At 39.0% G+C, this 23,520-nt stretch overlaps 1 protein-coding gene across 3 annotated transcripts in view; it reads right to left on the minus strand.

Moving 5' to 3' along the window:
• Positions 1–23,520, minus strand: part of TENM1 (teneurin transmembrane protein 1) — an 801,721-nt gene that overhangs the window by 49,590 nt on the left and 728,611 nt on the right. For all 3 annotated transcript variants that reach the window (XM_078363019.1, XM_054251187.2, XM_054251185.2), the window contains one exon: positions 22,960–23,114. In XM_078363019.1, coding sequence (XP_078219145.1) covers positions 22,960–23,114 — 155 coding nt within the window. The remainder of the gene's footprint in view (positions 1–22,959; positions 23,115–23,520) is intronic.

Raw genomic sequence — 23,520 nt, forward strand, 5'->3', positions numbered from 1 at the left:
AATTATGTATAAGTCTAATCACATACTGTAGGCTTGGTCTGCCATTTGTATACTTGGGCTCCTCTAACAGTTTGAGCCCTGGTTCTCACCCTTATTAGCGTGTAACCCTGGGCAAATTACATATCTTCTATGAGTCTCTGGTTTCCTCATCTGTAACAAAGCAAGGAGGCTAATGATAGTATATCTAAGTTATTGTGTGGGTTAAATGAGATAATGACATAAGTTGCTCAGCCCAGTGCCTGGCACACACTAAGGGATAGCAAGTGGTATTAATAGTAATAACAGTTTTATAGTCATAGACCTTTAGGACTAGGGGGAACCTGGCCCAGTTACCATTTGATGTAGCTCCTTTTCAACAGTGTTTTCCAGACTTCAGTTTTCCCTGTACCACCTTTATGAATTTTGCCTTACCCCTACATCACCTGCACTATTATTGACTTAGTATTTTTTCTTTAAATTGACGTACTTTTAAATTGTGAATAGGTGCTGTCCCTTTCCTCTGAACTATTATGTAATCAATAACACATGAAATTACAGGCCCAGTCATCTGAGCCATTAATAGAAGTGACTACTCTTTACTTGGGTGTCAGGTATTTCATATGGTTTATTACTTGATACACTTATAAAAATTACTTGAGAAAAAATTATTTACATCCCCACTTGCAGATACATGCTCTTAGCCCCTATGTAACTTGATTCGTCATTTAGAAGAGTGGACAGGTTTCTTCATTCTTGTCTCACCAAATCTGGCCTCCCCTTACCCACTTTTGAATCAACCTAAAGGTTGCTCTCTTTGGCTGTGAAGGTCAAGACTTGTTATGAGTTGAGTGATTTATCTTTTTCTTTGTCATCTGTTATCTTTCAGTTCAATGCTTTGTGAGTTTCTACCATGAGCCAGGGACTGTGGCATGGTCACGTTGGGGTCACCACCTGAGATGTTGATCACCACCGTCAGGGTCACCATATGTGGTGTTGATCACATTGAGGTCGCCACCTGAGACGCTGATCATCTGTGGAGGTCTGTCCTGCAGACCCTGACTTAGCGACAGATGAATGAAATACACTCTCACACACCAGAGTACAGTACAAAAGTTGGGCTAGGGGCTTCGTTAGCTGCAATTGCTCTCTGAAAGCAGCTGACAACCCCCTAGATCGACTCTTATAGTTTACTAAATTTATAGTTTACTCTAGTGTCAGAGTGTATTTCATTCATCCATCGCTAAGTCAGGGTCTGCAGGACAGACTTCTGCAGGAGGTGATCAACGTCTTAGGGCACTATGTTCTAAAAGTAAATAAACAAATTTTTGATCTTGATTAGTTCAAGGCAGAAACAGAAATAGGTGACACGATAGATGTATGCCCAGAATGATATGGAAACACAGGAGGGAATTTGGGGTGAGATTCCTAGAAGAGAAACGTAAACTTAATTTTGAAGGATGAAGCAAAGGTATTGAGAAAAAGCAAGGTAGGAAGGGTGATCTTGGCAGAGGGAAAAGGATGAATAAAAAGCACAGAAGCATGAGATCATATGAGAGTGAAAAATCTAACTGCTATCTGGGATTTCTGAGGCATAAAATAAGGTAGGTGGTAGTGGTGAGTTCTAAATGATTGCCAGGACTAGGTCTAGGCTTCCTCACTGGCGCACTATTGTCAGGTGGCGCCAGTCCTGTGTGTTGTAGGCTGTTTAGCAGCATCCCTGACCTTTATGCAATAGGCGCCGGTAGCACCTTACCCCCAGTGGTGGCAACTGGAAATATCTCCAGACATTGCAAAATATCTCTTGAGGGGCAAAAATGTCTTTTGTTGAGAATCACTGGATTAAGTGTTGAAGAGGGGTGTATACTGATAGCTTTAGACTTAAATTGTATGTATTGAGGAGTCTTCACTTTAAAGTGGAGAGCAGACATGGTCAGATTAGTATTTTAGAAAGATTGCGTAGGCTGCATTTTGGGGAACAGGCTGGAGGGAGACCAGCATAGATACAGGAGAACCAATCTGGAGGCCACCCATTCACTGGTACATTCATCCATTAATATATATTCTTTTAGCCAATTATCTGACAGATATCTGAGTCCTGATCCAGATAGACACAGGCCCTGCCTTCATGGAACCTGGAGTCTGGAACGCTCCTTCTCACACGTTTTTGATTTACTGATCCATGTGAGAATCTGATGAAAGCTATGTACTCCCTCCCTAGAAAAAGGCACCAATGTACTAGAATGAAGTAGTTAGGAGCTCAGGCTCTGGAGTTAAGGCTTCTGGGGTCAAACATTCCATCTGTGTCATTTGCTATCTCTGTGACATTGGCACAAGTCAGTTAACCTATCTGAGCTTCTGTTACCTCATTTACAAATTGAATACAGTAACACTATCTTTTCAAAAATTGTTATTGGAATAAGATGGGAAAATACATAAACCATCTAGCACAGTGCCTGGTACATTAAAAGAGGTTTGTAGAGAGTAGCTAGTTTTTAAAATTATGGAACATGTGTGTATTTGTGCTGGTCCCTCTCTATTGTTGACTTCCTTGGCTAGTTCATAAACTCTTAAGTTTTATCATACAATCATGCTTTCAAGGCTTCTCCTGATTCTATATGATCAGCCATTTCCTCCTTGTTTATCTATTCCATTCCTTGAGAATCTTCCTAAGCTATATGTCCTCCAAGAAATATTTCACTGATATTGAGATATATTATCTCATATATATTGGTCAGCCAATTTCATGGCTAATATTTTAGTTTATTACTTGGACTCCCCACTGTTAATTGTAACAGCACTCTTGGTACAATTCCAACTACAGAAAATGCTACCTTCACTTCTTTGATTTCCTTTCTTCTGTCAATAAATGTCTATTTATTTCATGTTACATACCATACTAGGCACTAAGGAGCCAGCTTCATTCAGGACAGACTGGATTCCTCCCCTCAGAATGTTTATTGTCTTTTGCTGACTTCATTTACTTCACCTTCCAGTATGTACAAGAGGTTGTTAGTGGCATAGAGCAGTAGACTATTTCTGTTCCAGTTTATTCATTTTAAGAAGTTAACATTTATGGAAGAGCCTCAAAAACATATCAAGACTGTTACTATATTTTACAATTGTCACCAAGTACTAAAATTTTCTTTTCCCTAAGTTCAAGTGTGCTGAACAAACCAGTGGTTTCCCAAAAGATCCTGCCTCCCCGTTTTGAACATTTAAACACTTCTAATCTCCCTCCTTTACTACATTTGGAGCATTGTGGCTCATTTAAAAAATGACTCTGTTTGATTTTGATGTGTGAGTCCTCTTCAGTAGGAATTTCCAGGAGGTGTATGATTATCTCTTCTGTAGTATGCCAGCCCTGGGGAAGAAGCCGTGACAGGACTGAGTGCTCTCTGCCAGGTGTTCTGCCAGCTCCATGTTAGATTTTTCCGTACTTCTAAAAGCCGACAACTCCAGATTGTTAGCATCACTTTTTGTCAGTTTTCAAATGGCCTTCTCATTTCTTGACACTGATACTGTCTGAGCTTCTTCAAATTTATAAAAGAGGGAAAAGCCATCTGGAGAAAGTTTGTTTTTTTTCCACTTGGAAAGCACAATGACACCTTTGAGAGTGATGACCTTTATTGATCTTGCTTTTAAAAACTGGAAATTATTAGAAGATGAAATATACCATGATTGCTTGACCTTGTCAACAGGCCAAATTGTTTCCCATTATCTTAGATCTACACTCTTGTGTCTCTCTGCATAACGGCTGGAGAGTTTCAAGAACCTCTCAACCTTTGGTCAAATGCATTGGCATGGTCTGTTTCCATGACTTCCCAATTAGAATAACTGACACTTAAGTTGCATTATTCATCACAAATGAATAGCTAGGATCAATCTAATCAAGAATAACAATTTGGCTGATCCTGAAAATTATTCTACTGCAGAAGATATAGATTACATCGCATCTACCTCAATGTTCATAAAACACTTTGGAAGTGGGGAAAACAAAGCAAAGCAAAGCAAACCAAACCCAACAAAACTTCCAAAGTAGTCCTAGTATATTTCATCTTCTAATAATTCCCACTTTTTGCAAGCAAGATCAATAAGGGCCATCACTCTTTTAGGTGTCATCATGTTTTCTAACTGTAGAAAACCAAGTTTCATCTAGATGAATTTTCTCTCCTTTTTATAAATTTGAAGAAGCTCAGACAATATCAGGGTCTAAACAAAATGTTAAATTTGTGGTTCCTAAAATTCCTGTAGCAGAAACTGCTGGTTCTACACCTATTCTGTTATACATCCACTCTTTCCTCTGGATTATACTCCCAGTTGTTTTTGTTTGTTCGTCTGTATGTTTGAGACAGAGTCTTGCTCTGTCACCCAGGCTGGCATACAGTGGCATGATCTCAGCTCACTGCAACTTTTGCCTCCCAGGTTCAAGCGATTCTCCTGCCTCAGCCTCCCAAGTAGCTGCGACTACAGGTGGCTATTTTTTTTTAATGGGGTTTCGCCACATTGGCCACACTGGCCTTGAACTCCTGACCTCAGTTGATCCATCCACTTTGGCCTCCCAAAGTGCTGGGATTACAGGCATGAGCCACCATACCTGGCCAACTCCCAGTTTTTAAATCTAAGCGCATTGCTGTTTAGAATAGAAGACATTCCAGCCTTATTTGCAATGATCTGTAGTCATGCGAAGTTCCAGGTGATAATATGTAAGAGGAAGTGTGGAAGCACCCACACTTAGAAATAGATACTTAAAAAGGCTGCTTAAGGAGAGCTGACCCAACTGGAAGGACTCTTTTTGCCCTTTCTTCCATTCTGCAATGTGGATATACCAGTGAGAGTTCTAGCAGATGTCTTGGACCATGAGGTGGCTTTGAAAATGGAAGTTATGTGTTAGAGTGGCAAGGCAAAAATACAAAACCTAGAACCCAGACAACACTGTGGAGCTACCATCTCAGCCCTAAACCACACATCCAGTCTGACTGCTTTCTTGCGCACATCACTGTTATGTTAGGGTTTTCTGTTATTCTTGGTTGAATCTAATCACAGTGAAGACAGGGCTCTGTTAGGCTTTGGTCTTGAATGGAGTTACTGACTACAATATTACAGTCAAACTGGTCTAAAACATTTCTAGTTTTACATCTCTGGATGAATCACCTGTGACTGCAAAATTAAATTAAACTAAATTGAAAAAAATTATGGTCTGAAAGACACTGACACATGTAGCAAAATCTGCTAGGGCAGCCCTTTGCTAAGAGGATGACTAATTGCTTAAACCTAGTGATTAACCTCAAGCATTCTTGAATACCTAGGGCTCCATCTTTGGGTACTTCAGGCTGCTCTTCCAGTTCCATGATGCACTCATTTAGTACTTTTCTTTTATCCTAAAATCCTTGTTTGTCTTCTTATGTTCTCTACCACGCCTGTGAGTTTTCAAGGGCAAAGACGAGAACTCTTTTATGTTTGTCTTCCCAGTATCTGGCATTAAGTTGGCAAATGTTTGTTGAATGAAAACATTACTGTTTCATTGACAGTAATGTTTTCAGTCCATGAAAGCATTTAAGAAATTATAATATGCAAATAGGATGTAAGAAAAACTATTTCTCATCAACATGTTTGTGTCAGTAAATCTGGGTTTCCAGAGACCCACTGAGGTTAGTATAAGTTGCCATATTTTCTCAGTTTTAAGAAATGCATTTCCCACTGCCTCCATATTTTCACTATTCTATGAAGTGAAAAAGATGTGTCTTATAGTCAATGTGTACATTTGATGGAACATTTCTCCTCACTACCCAAAGATATCAAATTGATGCTCTGTCTTATGGTCCATGGCGTCTTAGAATTTAGGAAATATGGTATTTCCATTTTGGTCTGGGGAGTTGGGGAATCCCCAAGGCTCTTTTGGAAAGTCTATGAGGTCAAAACTATTTTTCTAATAATATCACGTGTATTTTGTACTTTATCATGTGTATATAGTGGAGCTTTCCAGAGGTTACCTCTGGCTAGTGTATCTTCAGTTTAAAAAAATTAACACTTTTATTTTTTAATAAGGTAGATATTCATATGATAAAACCAACAAAAGAATAGCTCACTGGGGCCCCCCAAAATTTTTATATAATGCAAAGGGGTCCTGAGACCAAAATGTTTGAGAATGGTTATCCTAGAGGAAAGAAACAGTGAAAGATGCCACTCTATTATGTAAGGGTTTCATTGAAGCTCATTAAAAGAAAAGCATGTATCCCTCCTAGGATAGTTCCTGGGGCCATAAGCCCCGTCCAAAAGCATACTGATGGAGTGGCTGAAAATCTTCACTTCCTCTAGAGACCCAGTGCCTGATGGGTACCATAAAAGTTTGTTCTTCCAGGCTGCCTTGGAACAATCAGCACGTACACACTCTCTATGAGTCTGCTGTGTAATTGCCACTACCTCATCTTAATAACAGGCATAATTGCTCTGAGTTTCCGTCGACCCTTTCTTGCATCTCCTCTCTGAAGCCTCAATTTTGGAAATGGCACTTGTGAATACACAGAATGTTTAACCACTTCCAGTTTTCAATTTACAGTCAAAGTCATCTATCAGCAGGAGATGAAGGCCCAGTGTGAAAACTACAGAATGTCCTTCAGACTCCACAGCTAATTTGTTTGTAAATTTGATTGTTATTGTAAGGAGAACATATTGTACATGATGCTACTTACATGATACTTCTTGCCAATTTACTATTTGTATCTCTGTTTCTCGGGTTTTATCATTACAGCTAAAGAACTTAACCCTCTCAGCCCTTCTCGGTGCGGAGAGAGAAACATGAAAACTTTACTATATTTTTGTCTTTTAGTCTCTATTTTAATTTAATTTTACATGAATTCATTAAATATCTATTGTATATCTAGCACTGTGGGGATACACGTACAGAAGGAGAGGCAACTAGAGTATAGTTCAAGGTAATAAGAAATTAAATTTGAGGCTGCATGATGAGCCTATAAAGTCTGAGGTAATTCAGAGTAAAAACAGGATCTCTGCTGGTCTTAATCCAGTAGGAAGTGCGGCTCTTGTCCTCTTGAGAGCCAAGGCTTTGCTTGCATAGGAGCCAGAGACTTATAAAGAAACCCCCGGAATCATTCTGCAGTTTTTTTCTGCTGAGAAGTCACAGAAACTTGTCTGTTGCAGGTTGTTAATATTACAGTATTGGCTTGACAGGACAGACCAAGCTTCCAATTCCCTTTGGCACCTAAAGCAATTTACAGGCCAGAAGTATGACTGCACGGCTTTTATGAAATGGTCTGATTTCATTGATCAGCCACTCTGGGATTATGTTTTCATTTCTGTAGCTACTGCTAACTTTTCTTTCTGTTATAATATTTCAGGAAGAAACTATTAAAAATGTTCACCATGGAGATTTTAAGACAAAAGTGGGCTGGGCTCTGAATTGGAAGGTAAACATCACAACTCATGATTGTTCTACTCAAAAGTTCATTTCAAGTTAGACTAGAATTCCACAGATTGTCTCTCTCATCTTAACTCTGTAATGTTTCCAAATGATAAGGACACTAATAAGAGCAGATGGCCTAATGAACATTTAGAGGGAAGATTTAACTGGTCGTGTTTTCATTAGGCCTCCAGTGTGCTTCCGGGTTTTGCCCAGCACTTCCCTGTGTGTAATACACAACTGCACTCACTCAACAGATGGCCCAGCTCAAGCTTCATACTTCTAGAACCCTGGAGATTGGTCACCTGACCACTTACCATGTGCACAGAATCATTTAAGCAAGCATGTGGGCTACCTACTTGAGCCTGAACAAAAGCAAAAGATGGTGATGAATAGTGAGCACCAGAGCTTCAATAAGAGGGGAGGCAAAATCACCCTTACAAACAGCAGTTCTGGCTGAAGTCTCCCAATAACGGATTCTTACAGATTCAGTAATGATAAAATCCTCTGTGACACACAGTCCAATCTAATTAATGTTTCATCTAAACTGTAAGCATATCTGAGTGACTCCAGCGGCAACAATGACATGAAAATCTAACACCTCATTGCACGGTGTGCTGGTTATTAAACTATTGTTTCAAAGTTCCCAACTCACCCCTTTAAAGATGCTGCTTTGTGATGCTGGGGTTGGGACTTGGCAATCTACATTTTTCTTTTCCCAGCTAGATTTCTGATAGGTCCTGACAAGATGGCAAATAAAGAGATTCTGAGAAGCTAAAGGAGGGAGAAGGGACTTGATCCTTCCTGCTTGCTTTCTGTTCCCGACAGTGTCATCTCAACAGTGGCCCTTCATTCTGGCAGCAGTAGCTGGCTGCACTTCCAGCTCCTTTCCCTACTCTAAGAATCAGTCTCATTATGCTGCCTCAGAGGCACCAGAAGCAACCAGCTGGCATATTCTTCTCAGAGGACTAGGTCCTACCTCCATGGAGCAAATCCTCCAACTTTCTAGGTTCTGACAACCCCAACCTGTTCCCTTTGTTTCACAAATCAGGGAGATGGTGACCACTTCCTGCAGATATTATCTCTTGTGTTTTTTTCCGATCCTCTAACACCTGTGCATCACATTCTCTATATTAAATACTCTCTGTTAAAATAATGAATGTGCCTTCTGTTTTCTGACTGCATCCTTTTTTTTTTTGACACTGAGTCTTGCTCTATCTCCCAGGCTGTAGTGTAGTGGTGCGATTTTGGCTCACTGCAACCTCCGCCTCCTGGGTTCAAGCGATTCTCATGCATCAACCCTCTGAGTGGTGGGAATTACAAGTGCCTGCCACCATGCCTGGCTAATTTTTGTATTTTTTTTTTTTTTAGTAGAGACAGGGTTTCGCCATGTTGGCCAAGTTGGTCTCGAACTCCTGACCTCAGGTGATCTGCCCACCGTAGCCTCCCAAAGTGCAGGGATTACAGGTGTGAGCCCCTGCACCCGGCCTCTGACTGCATCTTGACTAATACTTACAATATTACCCCACATACAAGGATAGAGGAACAGCAATACAATATTGTGGGTCAGTGATAACAGGAAACTAGTAAACGTGAACAAGAAGTAGCAAGGACCATCTTGGCCCCATAGAACTTATTAGTCAAATGGTTCCCTTACATATTTACTGGCCTAGGCACTTCCTAAGTATATAGGTACTCAAGTTGCTGTGAAAGTCCAGAAGTCCACTGTGCATGGATGTTATAAAGTTGGTTGTGAATGATTTATGCAGAGCTCCCCTGACTCTGGAAACGTCATGTTTATGTCATTATTCTCTAGAAACTTCTCATTCTTGCAATTTTTGAGAATGATTTCAGGTGGATCATGTGACTTTCCCATATGTTATTTGGAAACACAGTTCTGTACCAAATGGTTCAGAAAGTTACCCCATAACAACATTTCCTATGTGTTCAGTTGTTAACAGCAATACATTGGATATTTACTATTAAATTTCTTTAATATTCACTCTTGCTAGTTTTCTTTCGGACATTGGAATTACTCCTTCAGAATCCTCTCCTCATTGATTTGGAATTGGAAGTGTGTTTTGAGATGCACCAAATGAACCCCTGCTCTTTGTTATGTATCTCAAGATAAACACGTTTCAACAGGTGTAGCCTGTAGGTAAACGTTTTATATGTCCCATGTTTACTTTTCCAAACATACCAACTTTTGCATGAAAAGATGGCACTCCTGCTGACAGCCAAATAACTTTCTCTTTGAGTTGCATTTCCATTTAATAAAGATGGGTTGGCACTGATTCGTGCACTTTCCCCCTTTCATAATTAATAGAAAGTGGGAGTGTTTAAAGGTACAGTGTAGTCTGAAATTTAGTTAGGCCCACTGGCTTGCATTGGGACTCAGCACAGCATATTATCTCTGAAACGCGGAGACACTAACCACTGAATTTACCAACCAGATACTTCTGTATCTTAGAGAGCTTCAGGTTCACCTCAGGTCATGGTGCCTGCAGAGCAAAATGTGTAGAAGACTGAGTGGTTCAAAAGCAGGTTTGCAAGACTTGCATCTTGTGACTTGCCCTGAACTTTGAAGATGCTTTTCCTCTGGTGCTTAATAGTTTTAATAAGAGCTAACGTGCCATTGTCCTTTGTGTGGAAAGAGGACACTGCTGAGGGAGTTTTATTCATGTGATAAATTATATTTTCGATATAGCATTGAGCATGGTACTTGACTTTTATTTTAAGGCCCCTGACAACTCTGGCTATTTGCTTGTGTGCAGACATTTCAGCAGAATTTGGATATGCTGGAGCTGAAGATGTTGGCCTGCTGTTCTCTACTTATATAAACGACCTGAGCTGTTACTTTGGAGGGAGCAATGCAAATATCTCTGATAACAGGTTATCATATTGTGATTTTACCTGAGAGATGCAGGCCTGAAAAATGCAGTTAAATGAAAGTTTCAATAAATTTGGAGAAAGGAAACAATATTTAAATGAACTCTGTGGATAATCTCATCGCATTGCTTTTCCCAGGTTATGATTTTGTTAAATTTGGTTTTTTATATAACAGACTTAAGAAAACTGATAGATGTGTTTGAGACTTGAAAATCTTGATAAAAACAGAAGTCATTAGTTAGATGAAACAATTCATAAACCAAACTTTCTTCAAAAATCCTAGGACACTGTTTTATTCTTATGATGTATCAGCTTCTTTCCTTTTGATTTCCCGCTTAGCTGGGATCCTGTTTGTTTTGTCCTGGGAAAGTCACATTCTTCATAGTGACCTAGATAAACTCTGTCTTCTTTCTTATCTACTCTAATATTTATTTTGTTTGTGTGTGAAATTGACCCACCTAGAACCGCTGCAGGCCACCCGCTGAATGAGCTGCTTTGTTACTTCTTGATTTCAAAGGGATGGAGGATGATCTAAAATCTTACATTCACAGATGTATAAAACTCATATTACATTCCAGCCTCAGCTCCATAGTCACCCCAACACTATGTGAAAGTAGAAAGAAAATGAAATATTTGGGGCACCATTCAATGACTATAGTGAGCATTCATTAAGTGATTTAGATAGACCTTCACATCAGCCTTAGGGAGGTGCAGCGTTCTGTGAAGGTCACAGCAGGTTAAGACCAGTCACTGGAACATACGTTTGCTACAGCTCACCACACTCACCTACAGAGAGATATATGCCTCTCTGTAAAAGGTACACCTATATGAAAAGGACAGGGGAAGATGATACCATTTCTCTATTAGTTCTAAACTTCTTCTTGGTCCTTTTTATTCTAGTTTTGTAAGTTATCAGTTCAATTCTCTTTTGTGAGTAGAAGGTCAAATACCATTACTACTATTACTAGTAATAATGATGATGATAAAATAATAATCTATTGAACACTTATGAGCCGAACACTTTGCTAAGTGATTTACGCATATTACCTCATTGAAATCTCACAACCTCCCTGTGGGGAAGGTAACATTATCACCCCCATTTACAGATACAGAATTTTTTCCCAGGGGCACACACCAAGCAAGTGATGGTTCCAGGATTTAAACCCAGGCAGTCTGTATTCCCACACCGTTACGCTTTACTGACTTTACATATTGGTATAATTACGAAGAACAGTATACCCTAAAGGCCTGATTTTGTCTCTTGCATCCTCTATTAAAGGATTAGAGAAAGGTTCCAGAAGGTGTTTTTCTGCATTTGACACAGCCAGGAGACTAGGTCTGGGCTGCATAAGCAACAAATAACATTATGCAAAAATGCATTTAAATTAGAGACTGACAGCCACAGATACTGCAAAATCAGAAACACCACCTTGCAGACTTATTTGGTTCTTGTGTCCTCCCATTTTAGCAAGTGTATGATGAATCAACAAAAAATATTTCATGAAGATGCCAATTAACATCTTACGTCATCCCTTTTATTTGTAAAGCACTTCATATTTTTTCAAGTGCTTTCACATTAAAAAAGAGAGGCCACTTAATCAACAATTGGGTCATTTATTTAATTAGCCTTCATAGGGAGGAATAATTAACCAGCTCCACAATTCTAGTGTCCATTTATTACATCTAGTACTAAATTTGAAATGACAGAGAACCGTCATCTGGGTCAAGAAATAGATAAAAATGATTTAACTTTTTTTCTATATTACCATCTTTCAAAGGAGAGCAGAATAAATGATTCAGAATGAGATGCTATTTTTCTAAAATATAGACATGGTAACTGCAAATAGTGTTTATTTAGCATTATTATGTAATTTTCAGCCATAAGCTCTAATGGATCTCTCATTTACAGGTGAGTAATAATGTGGAGAGCCTCTAGGGACTCTTAAAAAAAGCCTTTTTAATGCTCTTGGTGCTGTTGTCAAATCAGAGTCTAAACAACCCTACCTGCCATCTATGCTCTGTGACAGCATAATTTGATTGCTATGTACAGTGAAGTTTGTGCCACTTTCCTTCCACATGCCTACCTAACTGATGTGGCAAATGTACACATAAAAGCCAAGGTTACCTGTAAAGCCATATGATCTCTTTTTTTCAGTTCAAATCAGCTCCAACAATTTATAGTTGCAAGTGCCTTTCAAAAAAGAAACTTCTTTCATATGTATTTTCTCATTTAGCTGGCATGACCTCCTTAGGAGACATTACATGCTTTTATCCCACTTTTTAGGGGTGGAGAAATTCAGGCTCAGAGACCTTCATTATCTTGTCTGAGGTCTCAGTGCAAATAAATGGCAGAATATGGACTCACACCCAGGATGGTCTATGTTCCTTCTACTAGAACACTCTAACTTAGTCAAAGGAAAATGGGTGAATTAGGTAATTGTCCAGAGAACTTTGGTAAAACGTGCCTCTGTACTCCTGAAGAAGTATGAATAATTGTTCCAGGCATATAAACATGTCTGGTAGAAAGTTTGCTCATTTTTATTCAGTAGTCATCACTTTCTGATTTAAATACTTTCACATTTAAGGTAATTGACATATTGAGGTCTTTGAGAAGACTGTGGCTAAGTTAGCAATGCCTTCCTGCTATGGCTGATGTAGACTGAGCTCCCTCTTTATCTTATAGGAACTAACACTTCCCCCACCACTCCCATTTCTGCATTTATAATATGAACCTTTGGATCAGCAGGAGGAATTGACTGTGACTCGTGGTTTGACTGAGTGCATGTGGCTCAAATGAACAAAACAGAACATTGCTGATTTAGGATGCTTTTGTTTGGACTCCTGCAATAGCCAGTTTCTGAGCATTTAAAATTGCTGCTCTCTTGTTGTTGTCCAGGCATGAGAACAGTGAAAGAAAATGGGAAAATACACTGGAGGTTTGGTTGGTATGGCTTTTAATGCCATCTAATCTACTAGTTGATAGTTACCATGAAAATGGTTGATTCAGTTGGTTAAACGAACCATGACCAATTAGGATAAAGTAAATGTCTGGCATAAGGGCCACCAAATAACTTTTGGTTCCATTCTACTACTCCCTGCGACTCATTAACTTGCTGTTTGATCTGTCCACTCTCTAATCTTCTTTTATCCTTTTTGTCACCTCTCTTTCTCCCCCACCTATTTGTGCCTGCTACACACTGATATTACTGGCCTTTGAGAAATATGTTTTCCAATATTTCAGGTATCTAGCTCTCATCTTCCATGTCTTGCTGTTTACCTTCAACTCACTCTTTCCTTCTACCACATATCCTTGTGTTTGAATTAACTGGAATGTGGCCAGAGACCTTTTTTTTGCTTTGACAGTGAGATAAGTTCCATAGTCATGGAAACATTGAAAGGGTGTGGTAGGGGTGGAGGTGGTGAAGTTTTCATGTTTGGTGGCAAGAATTTTAAAATGAACTTTCAAAATGAACTTTCTTTTTCCCCTGGGAGATCTCTTTATTCAAGCAAACTTATTATAATTCAGATTTTCTTGATTCCCTACAGAGTTTCACAAAATTCACAAGTCTATCCCTACAGGGAATTTCACTTATAATGGCCTTCATTTGAAAGCTCTAATTCTGTTCTCTTTCAGTGTGTACATGAGAGAGTGATGGAAGTGCACAACGAAAAGCAAGTAACCCATGAAGACGTTGTTTCAATATCATCTGTATCACTCCGGATAATGAAGGGCATTCTGCAGACATGAAAGGGTTAGCAAGAGAGAGAGAGTGGGAAAGACAATGACAGACATTAGGCAGGAGTTTAAGAAGGGGAAAAGAAGGTGACTTTTCTGTTAAAAACATTTTTTTTTGTGGGACATGGTTTTACTCTGTCATCCTGGCTGGAGTGCAGTGGCACAATCACAGCCCACTGGAGCCTTGTCCCTTGGGTTCAGGTGATCGATCCCCCCACCTTAGCCTCCCGAGTAGCTGGGACTAGAGGCATGCACCACCATTCCTGGCTAATTTTTGTAAAGACGGGGGTTTCGCCATGTTGCCCATGCTGGTCACAAACTCCTGAGGCTCAAGCAATCCACCCATCTCGGCCTCTGAAAGTGTTGGGATTACAGGCATAAGCCACCGCACCTAGCCCTTTTCTGTTTTAAAACTACTGTTTTTTTTTTCCTTTTTTTTTTCACCATGCTTGCTGTAACTTTTTATGCCTGGATGTTATATACGTATATATATGTACATATATCTATATCTATATATAGATATATTTAAAACAACAGAAAATGCTGAACTCACTTGTATATAATTAAATTGACATGTAGATTTTGAAGAAGAGGCTGCATATTACCCCTTCTATAGAGCTGTGGTTATTTTATCTGAAGCTTGCAAAAAAATCTAAGGACAAGAGAAAGTTGCTTTTTCAGTTATGTAGAGAGCAGAACACAACCAAGGAAGGCAGAGGGGTGCTGCTTGGGGCAGGTGGTATAATACTGATGGAAGAGAGAGAGTGGAAGGTTTTGTTTTCTCTGTTAAGGAGAATGACCACAGAGAATATTGATTCGAAGTTACTAAAGTCCAAAATGGATGAAGGGATTGTAAAAGAGCATCTGAATTCTTTAATTGAGTTCAAGTTTTCTGGCTAAGAAGGATCACTCCTTAGAGAGAACTTGCAAATGGGGTTTAGAACTCTTTTTGAGTAATTATTGAGAAATAGTGGGCACCAGAAGATTAGAAATGGTTAAATATAGTTTTGACTTCAAGAAGAATCAGAAATTTGCCCCACAACCTGCATGGAGGGAGTTTTATGTTGATTTAGAAAAGATCTTCAATTGTATTATTAAACAGCTGCTTTTTTTTTTTTTTTTTTTTTTTAGCTTTTAGATGAGGAAATGATGTTTACAGATACTGTGACCAGAAACAGATTTTTTTCAAGTGGTTCTTAATTCCTTTTAAACAGAGTTACCAACTTGGTAAGGTTTCTCATGATAAATTTATGGATAAGCTGGGGTAAATATCGATGAAGAAAGTAGCTTTCAAACTGGTTTTGACTGTGACACTCACTAAGAACTGTATTTTACACCATTATCCAGTTGAAAAAAAAATTTATGAAACAATACTCATCCTACATGTGAGACACCTTGATTTTTAAAACTGTGTTTCACCTTTTAAAAAGCTGGTCATAGGCCATTATATTGATTTCCCGATTCATTATGGGGAGTCACAACGAATAGGTGAGAGTTCAAACACATGGGTTGGTAATCTAACAGATAACTAGTCTACTGGTGCCACAATTGCGTCTATCTATCCATCAATTTTATAATGGATGAAGGCATAGAAAGCATTCATCAAATCCATAGGCGACACTAGGCTGGGAAGGATAGTGAACATATTAGATGATAGCAGAAGAGTACAAAGAAATGGACTAACTCAAACAACATGGAATTGAATAGAGACCAAGGTAGGACACAGCAGTATGTTGTAAATCACTAATGTTGCAAGTGTAAGATGAGGAGGTGGGAATGAGAGACATGCGGATTTTTAGTTCTTTGTAATCACATCACATCATACATCAAATGTGTGATAGGGCTATGAAAAGAATTCCAGTCAACTCTAGCTGGAGCTTTCTAATCTGTGCTCTTAATTTCTTTAGCATTTTGCAAAGGTGCCTTTCAGGTCACCATGCAAGCTACCATTGCACTGAAGTAAGCTTGAATAAAGAAGCTTCTGGAACACCACCTCTTGTTTGAATCTGCTGTTTGCCTCTATTTCGTTAACTGAGACTTATTTGTTTGAAGTAAATATTCTGTGGCTAAAGTTTTTTTATTTTGGACAATCAATGGGCAAAAGGAACAGAAACAATATGGAAAGGGAGTTGTGACAGTTCCCATTCTATCTCTGAGCAGTCAGAGCACATCTGGATTATTTTACTCATTTCTGGAAGCCACACTTTCAAAGAGAAATAGATAAATGGGCATATGTTTAGAGAATAGTGAGGAGAATGGTGAAGGAACTCAAAACCATGTCAAATGAGGTATAGTTAAACGAATTGGGAATATGACTTAAGAGGCATGAAAGAGTTGTTTTCTTGTACTGAGAGGGCTGTCATGTGGAGGAGGCAGTTCGATGTAGTTTGGTGAAAGAAAATAATGTGGGCTTTGGAATCAGGTTGACCAGGTTCGAATTCCACCTCTGCCGCTTATTGGTTGTGTGACCTTGACCAAGTTACTCAGTTCCTCTGAATCTTGTTTTTCATCTGTATTAAAAACAGGGGAACATAATACCTATCTTGAAGGATTGTCATGAGGATTAAATATGATAACGAATATAAATGTGCCCAGTATAGTGCTTGGTTCACTAGTAGATAGATCTCATAGAAATTAGGTTAAATTTATAATTCAAGGCCTGAATAGTAAGACTAGATGGTTAAAGGAAGACAAAAAGTTAAAGGAATTCAAGAAAGCTTGTAGTCAGTCAGAGGCATTCAAAGATGGAATGTGCTGCCTGGGGGAGGTAGTAAATTCCCTATCACAAGAAGCATTTGAAAATAGGTTGGATTGTTACTACATGGTCAGAATATTCTGGAGAGGAGTCAAGCATCACATCAAATGACTGAGAAGAGTAAGATTCCTAGTGGACTAGTTCAATAGATATAATATATGAGGACAAAGTTTGCTTCTCCAAAGAACGTTACCTTCCTTCCTGCATATAACTATGGATACTTCCTCTACCCCTGTTAAGCCCATCTGACAAATGGGTGCTATTGAAAACCAGTGGGAAACACACAAATCATCCAATAAGCATTTATGAAACACTGGCTTTGTATCTGGATGCTCTAGACAAACACCTCAAAGTGTGTACCTTATGGGCAGTTGGTCAATAGGATTTCCTATGCATGCAAAAGGTCCATTTTGCTTGTGTATCTCCTATTGGGCTAACTTTTGGAAAAGCTGGCTCCAAGGAGTAACTTGCTATCCCACCAAGAAACTTGTGTAACTCTCAATTCCATTCTAGTCAGGCATCAGATGGAAGTGAGTTACCAGAGCAGGATGATTCAAAAGCAGCAACAGAAATAAAGCACCCAGTCTCTTCATAATCAACTCATCTCCTGAAGTGAAAGGCCTGGTTGCTTATAGTGTGCTTACAAAGGGCAGTTATACTTCAGAGTATATACTGAGAGCTCATTTTCACATTTCAGTAAATCAAAAAAAGATATTGATTTTGAACAAATGGATGATTTTATTGTCAAAGCAAATTTCATTCCTTGAGATGATTAGATTTTATTAAACTCTTTCCGAAGTGCCACTAAACACACATTCTGTGAATAAACAGCATATTCTTCAACAAAGCGACATTTGTCACTCAGCTAAATACAGTGATATCTGGTCATTTCCAATTGTCATTGAAAAAAATGGAGGTTGGAAAAATGCACGCTTGGGTTCAGAAAGCGTGTGCCAAAATCTTAGTTATATCATTCAATAACTCCATGGTCGTAGCACAATACATAATCCTTCTGACTAACAGTTTCCTCTGCCAGATGGTGATAATAATACCTATCTCTCAAGGGTGGTTGGGTTGTGGAGATGAAATGGAAGAGTGTAAATAAGATTCTTAGCATAGTTCCTGGCACACAGCTCTCGATAAGTGGTAGCAGTTATTCTTAGTCTTACTATAGGACTTAATGATCTGCTAAAGATTAGGACAAGTCCTGAGAACTGATTCTTGTTGGGGCTTAGGTTTGCCACAGAAAAGTGCAGAAGATGAAGGCAAGTAAGATGAAGAGGACCATTTTCTCACATCACTTTCTTACCTCCATAGGTACTATGCTACCATAAAGGGGCCTTTCTTTGTTGGAGATATTTTGGTTTTGAAATGCTGGAAAGGTAAAAAGAAACTTAAGGAATTTGGTTGTATTTCTGTGGCAAGACCTTCATGGAGTTGGAAGGAGCCTTGAGAAAACAGTTGGTCCATCTTCCTGGCTCCAGAGGGACCTGTATGTCAAGTACTCATAGATTATTGCTATCCAATATTTGCTTGAAAAGTTTCAAAAGGTGGGAACTCCACAATTTTTTTTGGATAATATATGATGGTGCCATATAGTGTTAGAAACAGTAAGGTTTCCTTAAGGTCTGATTCAAATCTTCATGCTGCAGCATAGGCCTCTATTTTCTCTCCTGTTCATTCCTCTCAGCAGAAACCATGCACTCTCATTTAGACATTTGTTCGTGCCCTCACACATCAATATATTTTGATTTACTGAAATATGAAACTGAGCACTGTGTAAGCTCAGCTGGATCACTGTAAGTACTACTATAAACAACTGGGGCTTTGCTCTTGGGTATTATGAAGTTCCCTGCTCAGCTTTCTTCTCTCTAGCTGAAGATGGCCCATGTTCTTAAGTACAGTCATGGGAAACATCGGTTGCCAATCTGTCACAGTTGTCTAAACAGAAGGGAAGCTCTGGTCATAATGGCTGAGCATCGAGGAAGCTGTGTCACACACAGGCTTTCTCCTGGTAAACACTCTATCCACTCACCCATCAATTTCATTCAGTGTTCTCCAGCTTTAGTCCACCCATGCCACACTTGGGAGCTGATTTGCTTCAATGCCAAAGCCTCTTCTTCCCAGCCAAACATCTCAAAGAAGTGATCTATTTCCCGCTTCTCCATTTCCTCACTTCCTCCTACTCTGCCACTGCTATCTGACCCTCATTAATTAGCACTCTATCAAAGGCACTCTTATCAGAGGTGTCAATGCTGTAAAATCTAGTGGCTTCTTTAAAAAGCACCTCATTTTTCATGATCCCTAAGCAGCATTTGATACTGACCATTCCCTTCTTCTTGAAAAGCTTGCTTCTCTTGGCTTTTTTGACACCTTTGTGGTTTTCTTCCTACTTGCTCATTCTCTTTCTCTCAGCCTCCTTTGTGGGTTCTCGAATACTGGTGTTCCTCAGAGTTTGGTCTTAAGCCTTCTCCTTCTCCTCTTTTTATGCTATGTACCCTCCGTAAGAGAGCTTATTATCCACTCCCCTACTTACCAGTACTATGAGTAAACTAATAACAATCACAACTCTAATCTGTAGTTAGACCTGAAGGTTTAAACCTTTACCCAATTTCCTGTCAGATATCCTTATCTGAATGCCACGCAGGCACCTCAGTGTACCCCAAACTGAACTCATCATCCAACCATCATGCAAACCTGCTTCTCTTCCTCTTTTATTCCCTGTCTCCGTGAATGGTACTACCATCTGCATGCTCCCTCAATTCTGAAATTGTCAGTCAGCAAGTTCTTTTATATTAGCTCTGATGTTTTATGACTCTATCTACCTTTCTCAATCTATACTATGATATTTTAGGTTCAGCCATTAATATTGCTGGCCTATGTAGCCTGCATAAAGCTGAGCAGTGTCATGGAAAGTCTCATCTAGAGTTGTATCGCAAAGAAATAACAACTGAACATTTAAAAAGCATTGGAAATACACTTAATTTTTACAGGAGTCCCTTGAAAAGGGACTGATCATTTCTATATTGATAAGTTTTGTCCCTGTCATACCTGGATTACTTTGATTGCCTCTTCAGTGTGCTCCCTGTCTCTAGTGTTATTTTGCTTCACTTGGTTCTCCATATAACAGCTAGAATAATCTCTTAAAACTCATTTCCATGCTTAATACTATTTTAAAAATGCATTTCTCTTCTTAATGCTGTTATTGTCTCCTCATTGTCCAGTATAACTTCATTATGCTTATTAAGGCCCTTCACCATTTCACTCCCACTTACCTCTCTAGCTTCATCTCTCACTACTGTTTCATATTCTTTTCACCATAGTGCCCTTTTGGTTCAGGTATAGATCTTAACTGTACCTGCTGAGCACTTCCTATGCATGTTCCAGGAACACACAGTTTACTGTGGGAGACCAGTTGGATACATAGTTTGCCACCGAAGAATAAATTACATTTAAGCATGGTGGTACTAGATTGCAGTAAGGGAATGAAACATCAGTGAGTACTACAACCATCAAGGAAGTTTCCCATGGAAGAAATGAGGTGTGAAGAAGATGCGAATGGGATTTGGATCAGTAGAGGTACTTTCAGCTTGGGGGTCCATGAGAAGTAGGCCTCTAATAAAGGTTGAAGGTGATAACCTGGACACTGATCAGTACGGTCTCCTTGTTCTGAACCAGTCTGGATGGACAAATTGGAGTTATTCTTTAGCATGTCTTGGGTACAAAACAGGAAATGGTGGATAGCAGCAGAGTTACTGGTCAAATAACCAGGACATAAAACCTGCTTTCTTTCCTGGGAAATCCTACTGGCTTCTACCATCCCCTTCTCATACCATACAACCTACCCTGCCTCCAAAAAAATCTACTGTATCTCTAAAGCTAAAGTTGTGTAAATAAGGGGTGCTTCAGAGAAACTGAGGCTTGGAATGAAATACCATAGAGAAAAGTTTCTGTCTCCTGGTTTCCAGGGTTTCTTTTCAGTAGGGTGTATTGTACATCCCAACCTGAAAAGAATGAGGTAGATTTTATGGTGGGAATTATGTTTGGAAAGTGTCATGTGAAAAAGAACCCTTCTCATGGTGATGATGATCATATGTTTGCTCTACTAAGACAAAGAATTCTCTTTTCAACATAACTTTTCTACACTGAAACAGAAAAGTTGTTTTGAGTTGACTGATTGCAATACTAAGTGCCCTATTTTAAGTTAAAAATATCCCACAAGTGAATCATACATGTGCATCTTCTCTGTCCTCCCCTCTCCCCCCCATACAAATAAATTTATACCTTCTTTATTACCATAAATAATGCCCCTTTTTCTTGCCTTCTGCAGCATTTTGAATCATGGAAAGTTAGACTATTCTAGGACTTGCAAGCCTGATCAACTCAAATCTCTATTAAAAAGGGTTTGTTCATTTTGTCAGTTTTCCAGGCCCAACTCCCCATTTCATTTTTATAGCTGAGTGTATTTAAACATTTCTTGAGTTTCTGGAGAAGGGCAGGGGAACAGAGAGGAGAAGAAACCCAAAATAGGCACATTTCTAGTGTTTTATAGAGATGTATGCTCAAGGTGGGTGGAGGTAGCAGGAGATATTAGTCAATGACTAAAGCAAGGTTTCTGAGGGGTGTGTTTCTTTTACTTACTAACATGGTTTGGCTGGTGTCCCCACCCAAATCTCATCTTGAATTGTAACTCCTACAATTCCTACATGTTGTGGGAGGAACCTCATGGGAGGTGATTGAATTATGGGGGCGAGTCTTTCCTGAGCTGTTCTCATGATAGCGCAGGAGTCTCATGAGATCTGATGGTTTTTAAAATGGGAGTTTCCCTGCACAAGCTCTTGTTTGCCTGCTGCCATCCCTATAAGACATGACTTGCTCCTCCTTGCCTTCTGCCATGATTGTGAGGCCTCCCCCACCATGTAGAACTGTAAGTCCAGTAAATTTCTTTCTTTGGTAAATTGCCCAGTCTCTGGTATGTCTTTATCAGTAGCATAAAAACGGACTAATACATTTACCTTGTTTTCCTAAGTCTTAGGTGGTATGACAAATGAAGCAACAGGAATATAACTGTGGGGGACACTGCTCATTGCCACCTCAATAGCAACCCTTTACTCCCTGTTAACAGAACTTTGATTTTGGTTTAAGAATCAGGTAGCAATATGCTGAGGAAAGGAGATCCACTTCTAAAGGGTCTGAACCCACTATGGAATCCCATTTCCCCTTTGCCAGTGACTGGTGAAGGCATAGGCATGTGACTCAATTCTGGCCAATGTGACACAAGAACGAAATCTGCTGGCATCTTTGCCTATCTTTGGATATCTCATTATGTGAGATAAATAAACCTTACTGTTTGTTTAAACAACTTTTAGACAAGTATTTTATTACTGCAGCCAAGACCATCCTCTCTGATACACTGATCAATTTGAAAACTCTCAACATCCACTTTAATGTTTTTGAAAAGATTATTTAATAATCTACTTTATTAGAGTCACAGATTTATAGAATGTTAGAGCTGGAATGTTTGAGGACTGTCTAATCTATTTCCTTCATTTCTTGCTTCTGCAGACTAAGAAAGGCATACACTGAATGTTGGGACTATGCTGTATGCTCTATAATTTCTTTAAATGTCTAATACTGATTTTGTAGAATTGTGGTAAAATCAAATTTTGGACCCAGATGAGAGCTACACTAAATTTTCTTTTATCCTCACTGGCTTAAAAAATTTTTCCTAAATAACAGTAAAATAGATCTCAAAGGGGATGTTGCTTTTAGTTAAGAAAACTTCCAAACACCCTAGAAATAGCTATTTATATATGTATGAATAATAATATGCTCATATATTTATTTAAAAAGATGTCTAAAGAGCCTTCATAGTCACTATTTTTTCAAATTTCAGTCACTGTTTCATTTAAAAAAATAAAATCACATATCTTGGAAATATTCAATAAATGAGATTGGCCTTGCCCTCTGATTAATTCAAATTTGAGAGATTTTACTTAATTGTATGTCAGTATTCTACCTGGCATGACTTCCATCCTCGCTTACCATTTTGAGTAACTTCTGCTATCTGGTATTATAACAGATATACCAGGCTTCCATTCTACCTAATTTCTGCATGAGAAAATTGTTATCCATTTCCATGATGCCAAATGACGATAACACTTGAAAACCAGTGGTGCCTACCTGAGTGATGTCCATTCCTGAGTCACAGCTCAGTGGTTGTGTGGAAGTCAGACCGTTTGAGCCGATTACAGTTGTGATCACGGCATTCTCATCAATTCTGCGAATCATAGTCCCATCCACAAAGTAAATGAATCCATGCCTATCAACTGTGATGCCTGTTGGGAAAGAGCAAATGAGCATTAGTAGTCTAGTGAATCACATTTGCACTAAGTTCAGTATTTTGAAAAAAGCCATAGCAATGGAAAGGCTATATAGATTAAAGGCATATAGATTCAATTTTACTCAGCACAGACAGGACAAGTAATGGGAGAGGTTTGTTGGGCATACATTCACTTCTTTGTGTATTGAGAAGAAATGACAAAAAGGAACATACAGAGATAAAGCCTGGTCTAATAATTTTGTTTTGTCCAGTTTTATACTTCCACCCCCTTGATACTTGCTTGCCCCACAAACAATAAAAAATCATCTTTAAGATAAATGGGAAAAGACAAAGGGGATAATGTATATTACATTTCTTTTAGGGTGCTGATACACAGGCTGCTGCTTATTTTCATGATTGCA

This window comes from Callithrix jacchus, chromosome X (genome assembly GCF_049354715.1).
Source record: "Callithrix jacchus isolate 240 chromosome X, calJac240_pri, whole genome shotgun sequence".
In the NCBI taxonomy this organism is placed as follows: domain Eukaryota; kingdom Metazoa; phylum Chordata; class Mammalia; order Primates; family Cebidae; genus Callithrix; species Callithrix jacchus.